Raw genomic sequence first — 13,619 nt, 5'->3', positions numbered from 1 at the left:
TCACTCTGTGTGTAATGAATCTATGAGTTTCACTTTTTGAATTGAATTACTGAAATAAATTAACTTTTCAATTATATTCTACTGCGGTGGGTTGGCACCCTGCCCAGGATTGGTTCCTGCCTTGTGCCCTGTGTTGGCTGGGATTGGCTCCAGCAGACCCCCGTGACCCTATTCGGATTCAGCGGGTTAGACAATGGATGGATGGATTATATTCTAATTTATTAAGATGCACCTGTATATTGGCCAGGAAATTCTTTGTGACATATTAGGTTCTGGCTTCAGAACAAGGATATGTGTTTTGACAGACAGCTACATGGTACACCATTAAAAACTAGGAGTTAATATCCAAAAAAAATCACGGAAAGGTAGCACTGAAACTCTTGAGTACTCAACCCTAGTCCTCATTCCTAGGAGTTTTGTGCCATTAATGAAATGGGTCCTTCCATTGGGTATTTTATTTTCTACTACAGTTAGGTCTGTAAGTATTACTTGTTAAAGAACTTCAGAAAGATCCTCACTGCAGGTTTTAGTTTGCAAAACTTAGTTCAGTATTTTTGTTTCTCTTTAATTTAAGCAAATCTTTTTTCGTTTGCACCCTTAGTTACACATAAGGAGGGTTACACATAAGGAGCCACTGTGGGTAGGTGTCCATAACACTTATAGACATGTCCACATCAGGTCGATAGCTCAGCCAATTAAGCTGATATTGGTGAGCATATGAAGACCATATAAACCCCAAACAGAAAGGTTTTAAATCTTGACTAACAAAACCCAAAGCCACAACACCTTAACATTTCCTACACTAAGGGACATCAAATAATGAAACGAGAACCATCATATGCAATGGAAGAACACAGTAAGTGATTACAATTTAAGATACTCAGGCTCAGAATTTGATTCCTGGGACAAGTTACCCATTATAAAGTTTCATGAATGTTTATTTCTAAATAATAACACTGGAAAAGTGATTAAAAAAGAGAATTTATTTGGCAGGGCTAAATTTCGGGTGTTCAAGGAAATGAAGTACATGATACAAATCCGGAACACATCACTCTTGATTTGAAACTCAGTAACAAAAACCTTTGGCAAAATCCATGCCACACTTTAATGTCTTTTAGATAAACAGTTGCAAACACTTAAGAACATACTGAAGTTATGACCCAGAGGAAAACATTTTAAAGCATCTTTTTTAAAAATGAACAAAAGGCACACAAATATACACATAGCTTTTCACATTTGTGTTTAAAATTACAGTTGTGACTTTGAGATTGTCAGACATCTGTAATAATTAAAAACCTGATGCTTATAAAATATGAACTAAGATGGCACCTTGGGAACTCACACACACTCCACAGACCCACACTCAACAATTCAGCAAACACAGAATTGGAATTACAAGCACAGATGACCATGCAGTGTTTTTTAAGTAAGCCAAAGGCACAAAAAACAAATATTTGCTGTTATATTTAATAAGGTACAAGTTCAGATGAATGAGCAACATACGTGAAGCAAGTCTGAAATTAAGGCATTCCTCTTTACCTTGTTTGCCTGCATTTTTGCATTCAAATCCAGAAGTGGTCACAGGCACAACACATGCATGGTCTAGATCTCAAATTGACAAGATTACTTTATCATAAAATATACAACAGTGAAGTTAGTTTCTTCATTTTTATTTACTTAACAAAAGGAAGAGACATTTGTAAAAAAAAATGTCCTGACCACCAATCATCATAAATGGGAGGAACAGGATTAGGCAGTTTCTGAGAGAGAACTTTTAAAGAACTGAGACAGCAAGCTACATAACTGTGAAATGCATGAATGTGAGGGGAAAAATAAACTAATAAAAATGAAGGAAGGAAGGTGTAAAAGCAGGAATTGAGAAGACAGTCTGCTAGTAAAGAGGAAACAGAAGCAGGAAAGGCAGGCAGCCAGGCACACAGGAAAGCAAACAACACACAGTACCACAAACATTTTCAGCCAGACAACATTATTTTTCCAGTCAAGAGACACCCTAGACACACAAGAACATGACCAGTATATGCATTTGTTCTGTACATAAAAATCTGTGAAAGCATTTTTCACAAACTACCACAGACACATGATACATTACAATTACAGAAGTGGCACTGACAGAAGTTGTTGGGGAAAAAAAGAAACAAAAATTGTAATCTTTACTTCAGAAAAAAAGCAAACAGCTTAAGTGCTGGAGTACCAGCCACCCAAGAAATTAACTGGCTATGCATACTTTATTTCTTGTGCATTCTTCTTTTGTTTTGAAGATGTGCAGCTCACTATAAAAATTCAAGTATCTTCTCTTTCTATTATATGAAAATAAAGATTTTTTTGGCTTTTCATCTCATAAATTCAAACAATCCAAAAGATTATAGAAAAATGGAAAATAATACATAATATAATCTTTGACAACTGTAACAGGAGGAATGAGTGTATCCAATTTCTAAAGCTCTAAGGTTATCCTCAAAGACCAGCTCCAGAGGGTACCTAGCAGATTATTTTAGCTATCATTGGAACATCAGTTCCAAGAATTCTTAAATTACAAAGCAGTGAATAATCTTCATTTAGTGAGAATTATGCAAAAATTAAATACTTTTATGTTAAAAAAAGAATGTATATGTACAGAATATATTCATAGACAAGCAACAGAACAGTTTGTAAGAATCTAGGATTTTGGTAGTGCATTCTTTCAAGAGATTTAAATAAGTCCTTGAGCTCCCTCTACAGTATGGTTGCTGGCCTACATCAACCATCAATTCTCTCCTTTAAATGAGATCAGCAAAGTTAAGCCTGGAACAAGATTTTACATAATTGCATATGGCACATGTGCATTTATAAAAATGACTTAAACACAGTAAAAGTTTAAGAATGTTTGTAAAGTTCCATTTTTTTTTAATGTGCGACTTTTTTTTTTCTCCTTGCTATGGTTGCACTAGTTTATTGTTTGTGATGAATCATATGACATGTAGTAAGTGAAAGGTAAGTGAAAAAGGTTATTTATTCAAAACCTCCTTGAATAATTACCATTAACTTTTTTGAACTTCTACCCATAAGTCAATCTGTCATTGAGATCATTTTTCCATAGCACACCTCTATTAAAATGTAAAACTGTGTTTTTGGCAAAAGTCAGGCCTGAAATAACTAGTCTGACTGAAATGTATAGCTCTCCCAAGAAAAACTGTTATAAATCTAAACATAAATACATCGACAGATTATGTAAAAAGTTTTTTTGAGATAGTTTGGTGTATCATGATAAAAAATTAACTGTAAATGTAGTGACAGCACAAAATGATGTTTCACATGTAGCAGCTCATGATGGTTAGGTTGGATGGTGGTGCAGTCATTGCACAGAATTACTTTACATTGAAAGCCAAAGCTGCTAATGGGACATATACACCTTAATTTGAGGAGACTCCCCAAATATGTAAAAAGTTAGCAACAGCTTGGGATATCTGTCTCAAATCAAATCCCACTATTTTTAAAGAATATCTAATACATAAAGATGGATATCGGTGACATGTGAGATGAAAACCAAAGTACCTGGAAAAAAACAAACACACTGGAAGGTCATGCAAACTTCACATAGACAGTAACCAGTCTGAGATCTCAGCCCAATCTTCTGGAGCACTGAAACATCACTGTTAACATTTATGCCATCCTGGAAATGGTTCACGGAAGCTACAGAGTGTATAGTGTGATGGGCGGCCACGGCCACTACCTGGCTGGGACGCCAGCAGGGTGGAAAGACCAGGGGAAAGGGTATTGATGAGGCAATACCTCCCCTGGGACACTAGCGGGTAGCCCTCCTGGGCAGCTGTGGCACCACGGATTCCTGCAGGGTATGTTGGGAACTGGAGTTTGGTGAAGCCCTGTTGGGTTCTGTGGTGCCGCCAGGGGGAGCTACAGTGCCTTATAGAGGACCTCCAACGCACCGGGGAGTAATTCCAGGTAATAGTGATGAGCCCACCTGGAACACTCCCAGGACCGGAATAAGAAGAGCTGGGAGGAGAGGACAAAGCCTGAGCAAGAGTGGAGGCAGATAGACTGGCAGTAAGGAAGGGAATGGACTGTATATTGGTGGTTTGTGCACTTATAATTATAAATAAACACAGGTGTTGAATTGAACCTTTGTGCTGCCTGTCTGTGTCGGGGGTTAGGGTGGCGGTACGTCCCCTAGTGGCTTACAATAGAAAAGAACCATCCCCTTCAAGACATTCACATTTTTTCATTTGCAGCTGGAAATGAAAACACACTCAAAATGATATTTCTCCAGCTGTATTTACTCAATGTAACGTATAACAGCCAAGTGAAAGATATAATAGCAACAGTTCAGAAAAAAAATAAAAAAACCTGAATCACAGATAGTTAAAGGTTCACAGTTAAACTATGTAATATTTGCCCAATCTTCTTTAAAGAACTATTCAAGCTCAACCTGTTGGTGGATTGCAATATTCAAGGCATCCCACAGATTTTCAATAGAGTTTAAGTCTGGGCTCTGACTAGGCCATGCAAGGATTTCCAACCTTTTCTCCTTCAGCCACTATGTAGTCAACTTTGCTGTGTACTTTGGGTCATTGTCATGTTGGAAGGTGAACCTTCTTCCCATTGAAAACTTTCTGGCAGAGGGCAGTAGGTTTTCCACAAGAATGTGATGGTATTTCGCCACATCCATTTTTCTGTTTTGACAAGTACCCCAGTCCCTGTTGCAGAGAAACACCCCATAACAGGATGCTACCACCTTCATGCTTTATTGTAGGTATGGTGTTCTTCAGATGGAAAACTGTATTGGTTTTCTGCCAGATACACCGCTTGGCATTGAGGCCAAATAGTTTAATTTTGGTCTCATCTGACCATAACACCTTTTTCCACTTAGACTCAGAACATTCAATGTGCATTTTAGCAAAGCCCAAACAAGACATAATGTGGCCTTTCGTGAGGAGTGACTTTTTACTTTCTCGTATACTAAGTATATGGAAAGTATTGTAATCGTCCAAAAATTTGATGTCAAGATTTTAATGAATCTCAACATTTTAGACCTCCCTGACTTTCTCATATACGAAGTAAAGGGAAATTATTGGAATCCTCCAAACATTCCATTGTGAGATCTTAATGAATCTTGATGTTTAAGACCTCCGTGAATCCGAAAATACCATCTTTGGAATTATGTCTGTGTGTGTTTATGTAAACACGATAACTTCAGTACACTTTCAATTAGGTCAACCAAATTTTGCATACAAGTATTAGGTTCAAAACAAAGATTTCCATCAACTTTTGGGCTATTTCCGCTAACCGGAAGTGGCACTTTACCTTTTATTCATGCAGTTGCACAGTCCGATTTATTCAATTTTGCTCTTATAATAATTGTTCAATATATTATTAATTTGATTTATTGTTAATGGTTCTTTAATGTACATAATATAAAAATATAATCATTGTCTTGTGGTTTATTCCCCAAATATCTATCGCCATTTCTGAGTATATGAGGAAAGTCTAGAGGAGGCCAATCCCAATTTGTTCTATTGCAAACCTCCCAAACAAGCCACATTTGTGGAGCAATTCTGATATTGCTGTTACACGTACACAACAACCACTCTTTGCCAAATTTCCCGTAACTGATTCAAAGTTACCATAGGTCTCTAAGCACCCTCTCTGACCAGTTTCTGCCTTACGCTTAGGCAGGGGCCTCATAGTACCAAACACTTTCAATTCATTATGGACTCTACTGTGCTCCAAGGGTTTGATAAAGACTTTGAAACTTTTTTGTATTGATCTCCACAACTTTATCCCTGAGATCCTCCATTAGTGCCTTGCCACACATAGTTGATCTTTGCTTTCAGTTACACTTCCAAGCACTGGAATGCTCTAGGAATGGCAGGTTTTTATGCTGAACTAATCAGAATTATTACAATTGATCACAGGTAGAAGCCAATTAACCTGGTGTACAAAGGAGAAGGTGATTATTTACACCTGACTGACTTTACAAGTTAATTTTTTGGTCCTTTAACCATCTCAGGGATTCAGTTGCTTTTACATCTTTCACTAGGCTGTTATAAGATGTACTGAGTAAATATAGCTGGAGACTTTGTGTGTCTTCATTTCAGGCTGCAAAGTAACAAAATATGAATATTTTGAAGGGGGGATTCTATACATTACTGTATATTCTCTAGTTTCTTATTCAACATTCTGAGACTATGATAACAATAACACAGCTGTAATGTTATATTTCATGTTTGCATTCTTTTTTCTTTGTTAAAACAATAAGCATAACACTACCATTGTTTATATTCTTAAAATAGACAGCAGACACATTATTGAAAATATTAAAAGAAAATGAAAGGATTTTTTGTGCTGTATTTATCAGCATTTGTTTAGAGTGATAGGAAATAAGTGTGAGAACCTGTTGACATCTTGAAAACTGTCTTGTGGCTCTCTGGTCTGTTTTGGAAGTGAAAATATTTCCCTTAACATTTTGATTTACCTAAATGTGAAATTTAACGAGTAATGTACTAAATCTATTAAATAAAATGCAACTATTTAAAGCTGAATGCCAGAATAAAGCAATACAAACTGTATTAGAATGAAAATGAATTTTAAATGTTAATTTCTTATATTACAAATTAAAAGGATTTCACCTCTTTGTTAAAGTGTCATTTTATCCTTGACAGTTCTGAAAATATTAGAATACAATCTGAGCTAAATGATCATGAATAGATTTTCATTTTAATACAAGCTTTGTGCTGCAAATAGTTTAATTTGGTTTACTATATGGAAATACCTAAAGTAATAATTTGTTGCTGTTTCACAGAAATGGGTACTGCACTAGGCATAAATGTTAAAAGCTGCCAGTTACAATGCTTACATTTCTAACATTACATTAATATTTTCTTGCTCCACTATAATAAAATAAAATTTTATCTCTGAACTAAACTGATCAGAATTAAAAATAGCATTTTCATTCATATAGTACCTGCTGTCAATGTTGGCAATCACAATATAGGTCATTGTGTTAGCAAACTATCATGTTTCATTTTTATTAAGGAAACGGTTTTTTATCTTAGAAAAAAACAGTCACTGAAGAATGCGGAATAAAAAATAATTTAAAGCGGAAATGCTGATTATTTCATAATATACCCAAGTACATGTTCTTTGCAAAACATAATTTATATAAGTTATATTTTGTCTGTAAAACATGTAAGTGTATTCATCAAAGTGAATATTTTGCAAACACAAGTAAAATTTTAAATGCTTGCAAAAACTGGAGTAATAAGATTGGGAGTTTAACTTATTAACATAGTAGATAGAGTTTGTTCTTGGCAAATATATTTAACTTTAGGATTTTTATAACAAGATAATGTAATTTCTTATATTAAACCAGTCTCTTACTACAGTAGGGGCAAGAATTATTTATTTCTGTGCCACTCATCAGGGAAGATGGCTAACAGTTATGTAGGCTATTTTTTGGTTTCTAGTAAACAGTTTCTTTTTCCTCATGTTAAACCGCTATACTATTTTGCACAACACAAAACATGGCATTTTCATTTTCAAAAATAGGAATTTTAAAACTACCCCAATGATACATTGTAGTTCTGTAAGAATCAAGCTTGTACATTTCTTACAGAGATAATATTGCCTTTGTCAACAATAAACAAGTCTGTTCACATTTTATTTAATGTAAAACTGAGCTGCAACTCTATATAAGCAGAAAAAAAGAGAGTCAGCAAGAGGTTACAGAATAGTTTGAAATCACAGTTTCAGGTTAACAGTGGTAGGCTTTTGTTTTTCAGAATCACTTGATTTGTCTGTTTCAGCTCTTTTGATAGAAAAAAAACCTTTATCAGAATTCAGAAGAGCAAAAAACGTTCAATAAGAAAAAATATCCAAACTAAATTAAACATATAAATTAACAGAAGAGGTAATCAATAAATACTCAAATACATTTACTCCATTATATTTATACATATATTATATACAGACACAAACTGTATATTGATACATATAAAGAAACTTTGAAATACACCCTTCTGCCATCCCTCCCTAGGTCTGTCTCTCTCGGAGAGAAATATAGAAAAATGTGAATAGTCACAGTGATACCACATTAGAATGCCTTGTATCTTAGCAACTATATTAATATAAGCCAGGTATATCAGTGCAGCTCTATAGAGTGTTTCAAACTCAACAGGTCATAATCTTAATAAAAACTAGGATTCCAAATTATTGAACATCATGGCATATTGTTAACCGGAAAAAGAAGCCCAACAGCCTAAAACAATCAATATATATATTTTTTGCTGGCTAAACAGCGAAAATGCTTGGATACTTAACTATTATATGTAATCTCCTGTATTTCAAATTTCTATAAAGCCTCCAATATTGGCACAGCAGACTGCACATCATGGAAACATAATACAAATTGACAGTTATTTTCTGAAAACTAGCAACACACTTTTGAAATGTTTTAATTAAGAACCATGATTAAGTGATAAGAAATTTTGTTTTCCTTGCCCATTTCAGATGTTTGGAAGACCGTTGGCTCATAATGCTGTCTCATGAACAATGTGGTAGTATTGCTGCTTTGTGCTGTGATTTGACAGTTGTGTATTCTCTAAAGTTTCAGATTCCTCACTTTCTGTATTACCTAGTTCACCATTGGCTTTACAACCGTTACATTCCTGTTCAGGTTTCTGATACTGCTGGGAATTACGATTAGTGACCTATGGAACAAGAAATTTAAAATAACTTTAAAACAATTATAATCTGATAAAACTTTAGACAGATCACACAAATTCACGTCTTCTATGTACTTTGCAAAACACAAAATTACTAAAATGTAAGAGAACATGCCTCATAATATAGCAAAATGAATTTGTCAATATCAAAATTATCAAAAAAGTGATATTTCAAAGAACACCACAAAATTAAGATTTACTCTGCAAATCTATTAAGATTTACTCTGCAATGCAATCAATATGAAGGGTGATCAGAAACTTATGAGACTAACTATATCTATAACTATACTATATCTATAAAAGATACCAGTAAAACAAACAAGTTTTATTTTTCATAATATTCCCCTTGAACACTAATACACCTGTTATAATGTTCGTAAAGATTTTCCAGGCCATTCAAAAAGCAAATTTGTCTTTCTTATGCTACAAACTGTTCTATAACCAACAATGAATTCATCACCATCACAATGCATGGCAACAGGAAGAGAAGAAAGGAATATGTTGTAAAACACTGTAAGGATTTTAAAAGCATTTACTTATTTATTGGATTATTTAACACTTCAGAGAATAAATTTTAAAAAAGGTTTATTTATTGACATTTAAATTTTGTAGTGTGGCACTTAAATTGTTTGTTTTTAATAAATAGCTGCTCACTTGCTCTGGTCCATCTCAGTCCATGACTACTGATGTCACAAAAGAAGGTGGTGCCCACTGCCGCGGACACTGTGGCATCTTAGATGGGGACTGGTCCTGGTACTGGCCAGGACGAATCTCCAGTTGCATTGTACTTTAGCATCAGAAACTAAATGAGAGCACAATACACAAGTTTGTTCACTGTTTTCAGAAATTATACTTCTCATTCATACAGTTTAGAACTCAGGAGCTAACCTTTGGCCATAAAATCAGCATGACAAAATACCCTTTCAGGTAAATGTATGACACACAAAATAGCAAGTATCACATTAATATTAAAAAAAAAAAAATCACAATGAGCCCAGCATTTACTTGGGCAGTGTGATAAGAATACAGTGATCCCTCGCTATATCGTGCTTCAACTTTCTCGGCTTCACTCCATCTCGGATTTTAAATGTAAGCATATCTAAATATATATCACAGATTTTTTACTGGTTCGCGGATTTCTGCGGACAATGGGTCTTTTAATTTATGGTACATGCTTCCTCAGTTTGTTTGCCCAGTTGATTTCATACAAGGGACGCTATTGGCGGATGGCTGAAAAGCTACCCAATCAGAGCATGTATTGCGTATTAAATAAAACTCCTCAATGATATACGATATGCTTCACTTGCGGTGCTTCGCACACTTAAAAGCTCTAACAGCACGTATTGATTTTTGATTGTTTGCTTTTCTCTGTCTCTCTCACTCTCTCTGACATTCTCTGCTCCTGGCGGAGGGGCTATGAGCAGAGGGGCTGTTTGCTTAGAAGATACCAACGCTCCTCTAAAAAATGCTCAAAGACTACCTTCACATTGATCCCTTTCTTGCGGCTGCTTTATCGCGGTGCTTCCACTTAAAAGCCCAACAGCCCTATTGATTTTTGATTATTTACTTTTCTCTCTGACATTCTCTGCTCCTGACACACACCTCTTTGAAAAGAAAGATATGTTTGCATTCTTTTAATTGTGAGAAAGAACTGTCATCTCTGTCTTGTCATGGAGCACAGTTTAAACTTGTGACTAAAGGGTGTTATTTCATGTCTAGAGGGCTCTAATAATGTTAAAAAATGTATTTAGAAGGTCGTAAACAGGTTTTCTATGCTCTAACTGCGAAAATATTAGATTTATAAATAAAGAATCCTATTTCGCGGAAATTCATTTATTGCGGAAAAGTCTGGAACGGATTAACCGCGATAAACGAGGGTTTAATGTACTGCATAATTCAGGCTAGATTGATGGTGTGTCAATTAATCAATTGTCAGACATCCCTTTATCACGTAGACAACAGATCAAAGTAACTGCATTACAGCATTGACACATTCATGAGAAACTGAACCAATTTTAAAATCTGCCTCCTTCTTTGGAGCAAACTAATTATCTATCATTGTGAGAGTATCATCTAGCTATTATTGCCTTAGGCTGCAAGGTCTGTTTTCCTGTACCTTGACATACTGCATAAGCTTCATGAGTGATAGCAGGAAAACAAATATATTAACAATGGAACATACATAATATTGACTTCAATCTACAAAATATTGCCCATAAAGTGAAATGTGGTAGTAGCAGTATAGTACTATTGAATACTTCTGTTCAGCATCAAGAGGGAAATGTGATTAAATTGAATAAATGAAGTGTAAGCATTAAAAAAGTTGCAAGTCTACCAAAGTGTGGGGTCAAACAAAAATCTACTTTTTCAGACCACATGGCTTGGCCAAAATATCTTATATACTGAGAGGGTCGAAAATAAAAATAAGAATTTCTTTGATTAGTTTACTCAAATATTTGACTTCAACCTTATCAATTTTCTGTGCCACAATTTTAAATATGTTCTCTGTAAATTTATTCTAAGTTAACTATCGAAATCTACAACCATTTTTCCAAGAATAGCCACACATTTCCACAACTGTTAGCAACTATAACTGGACAGGTGTCTAACAAAATTGTTATTTCAAAATGTGCTTCCATTAAATATTCATTTGAGAGGCCAGAGTATGACCTGGGTAAGATGTTAAGCTGGTCCTCCAACTTGCAGGGAAATCATGGGGGTTAGTGACAGGATTGGCACTCCAGCCACTGTAAAAAAAAAACTTCACGCAACTTTGAGACGACAGGCAGGATTCCTTTCTACTCTCTGCGGGAGTAGCTCTGCTACAACAGCCCATAGAAAGGCTGCTTGTATTATGAAAGGATTTTGAGAATGCCGTTGTGGGCCCCATCCCCTGAAGAGTCAAAACTGTCAGAGAGCCAATAGAGTCAGGCAAGTTGGGGAGCAGGAACTGGTGTGGTATAGAGGCGTCACCTGCTACATGGCAGTACCAATTTGAGGCAGCCCATCCCGGAAGAGCATGGAACATCTCGTCTCTCTAGCATGATGATAATCTTCCTCTGCTGTCGGAGATAACACTCTCTGAGGTGCACAGACCTGGGACTGGCCATACCTCTGTAGGTGGCTGCACCTTTTATTGGTCTGGTCGCTCTGATGACTGTCATACTCAGGGAGTAGCTATTACTGTGGAGAATCGAATCCTTCCGTTGGTGTCCAATGTAATTCCTTTCAACGAGTGTATTATAAGGCACTTTCTGGGTGCCTTGTCCATTGTCTCAGTGTATGCTCCGACCATGGTGAGTAATGTCTTGGTGAGGGGGACAATTAATTTACTTCGCTCGGTGGTTGATGGGTGCCCGCGAGGTCACACTCCTCTGGTCACGGGTGACTTCAATGCAACCAATGGCACGGATAGGGCTGGCTAGGAGGATTCTGGCGACTGTAGTGAAAGTAGCTTCATGTCCCTTGACTCTGCAAAAGGTTACAGGCTGAGGATCGCCGGATCCCGGTTCCAGCACCCTGAGCTGCATTTTGGACTTGGTACTCCAATACTTGTGGTGCAGGAGATCGATCACATCCATGTGGGCAGACGCTGGAGGCTCTTACAAAACGGCAGGGTCTACAGAAGTTCCCAGTTTGTGAATTCTGACCACAGATTGTTGTTGCTACTCTGAAGATCCAGCTTAGGCCAAGCAGGCTACCACCAACTAGGAAAATGAGGTTGGACCTGGCCAGACTCCAGGATCAGGCTGTTTCTAATGAGTTTGGAAGCAATTTTTGTGAGGAACTTACAGATATGGGCGTGACTGCTGATCCTAATGTGTTGTGGGAGACCTTCCATGACAAGACTCTGAAGGTTGCTAGGGGTTCTGTTTGTGTTAATATTGCTCATCTGTGTTTCATCTTGCAGGGCACTCTGGATGTCACAGAGGAGTCACAGCACAAGGTTTGAGTGCTTGACTCCAGTCTGTACCAGGAACTGAAAAGGACAGCTGCGAGGGCTCTGAGAGCAGCTAAGGAGGCATTTGTTAAGAGGAATCTGTGAGCAAGTGACACACCATCTATGGTCTATTGACCATGTCCTGCTTACAGAGGAATTGAAGCATTATGCACATCTGAGTCTGTTCCTTGGAGAGTTGCAGTCAGGGCAGCTGATAAAACAGTCCTTAACAATGACACTATAGTTGTGACTTGCTGGGCTGGCTGCTTTGACCAGCTGTTTGAAGCTGATTCTCCAGCTGGGATGCTAGATATCTCTGAGCCCACAAATATTGAGGTTGATCTTCCAATTAGCTGTGAACCACCCAATTTCACTGAGATTGCACAGGTGGTGAACCAGCATAGGGTAGGGAAGGCTGCAGGGATTTGTGGTATCTGGGGTGATCTTCTCCAGGCTGGAGGTAAGGCTGTCCTCCAGGCATTGCAAGCAATCTTTACTTCTATTTGGGAGATGGGCATCATACCAACTGACTGGAAAATGGGACTTATCGTCCCTATCGGAAAAGGGATGGGTGATCGTCCGGATTGAGGCAACTACAGGAGGATAACACTGCTCTCAGTTCCGAGTAAGGTCCTTGTTAGGTTCATCCTCAATAGGATCCGTGATCTGTTGCTCACTTAATAGCAACCGGAGAAGCTTGGTTTTACACCTAAGAAGTCTACAACTGACCGCATCCTGGTACCGTGGGTCCTCATGTAGCGCAAACACGAATATCGGCAGAGTTTCTTTGTAGCCTTTGTCAGTTTTCGTAAAGTTTTTAACTCAGTTATTCGAGCTGCCCTGTGGGACATCCTGAGTCTTCCCAGGATCCCCTCAAGGTTACTAGATATCATGGTCGGCCTGTACACTGGTACTGTGAGTGCTGTGCAGAGTGGAGGCAG

At 37.2% G+C, this 13,619-nt stretch overlaps 1 protein-coding gene across 2 annotated transcripts in view; it reads right to left on the bottom strand.

Moving 5' to 3' along the window:
- Positions 1-5,384: 5,384 nt before the first annotated feature.
- Positions 5,385-13,619, bottom strand: part of slc5a6a (solute carrier family 5 member 6a) — a 94,882-nt gene continuing 86,647 nt past the window's right edge. For both annotated transcript variants that reach the window (XM_039748440.1, XM_039748441.1), the window contains exon 16: positions 5,385-8,723. In XM_039748440.1, the coding sequence (XP_039604374.1) occupies positions 8,544-8,723 (180 nt within the window). In that variant the 3' untranslated portion in view covers positions 5,385-8,543. The remainder of the gene's footprint in view (positions 8,724-13,619) is intronic.

The sequence above is a fragment of the Polypterus senegalus genome, chromosome 3, assembly GCF_016835505.1.
Source record: "Polypterus senegalus isolate Bchr_013 chromosome 3, ASM1683550v1, whole genome shotgun sequence".
Lineage (NCBI taxonomy): Eukaryota > Metazoa > Chordata > Cladistia > Polypteriformes > Polypteridae > Polypterus > Polypterus senegalus.
Note: the sequence above shows the minus strand (reverse complement) of the source record. Positions and strands in the feature narration are given on the sequence as shown.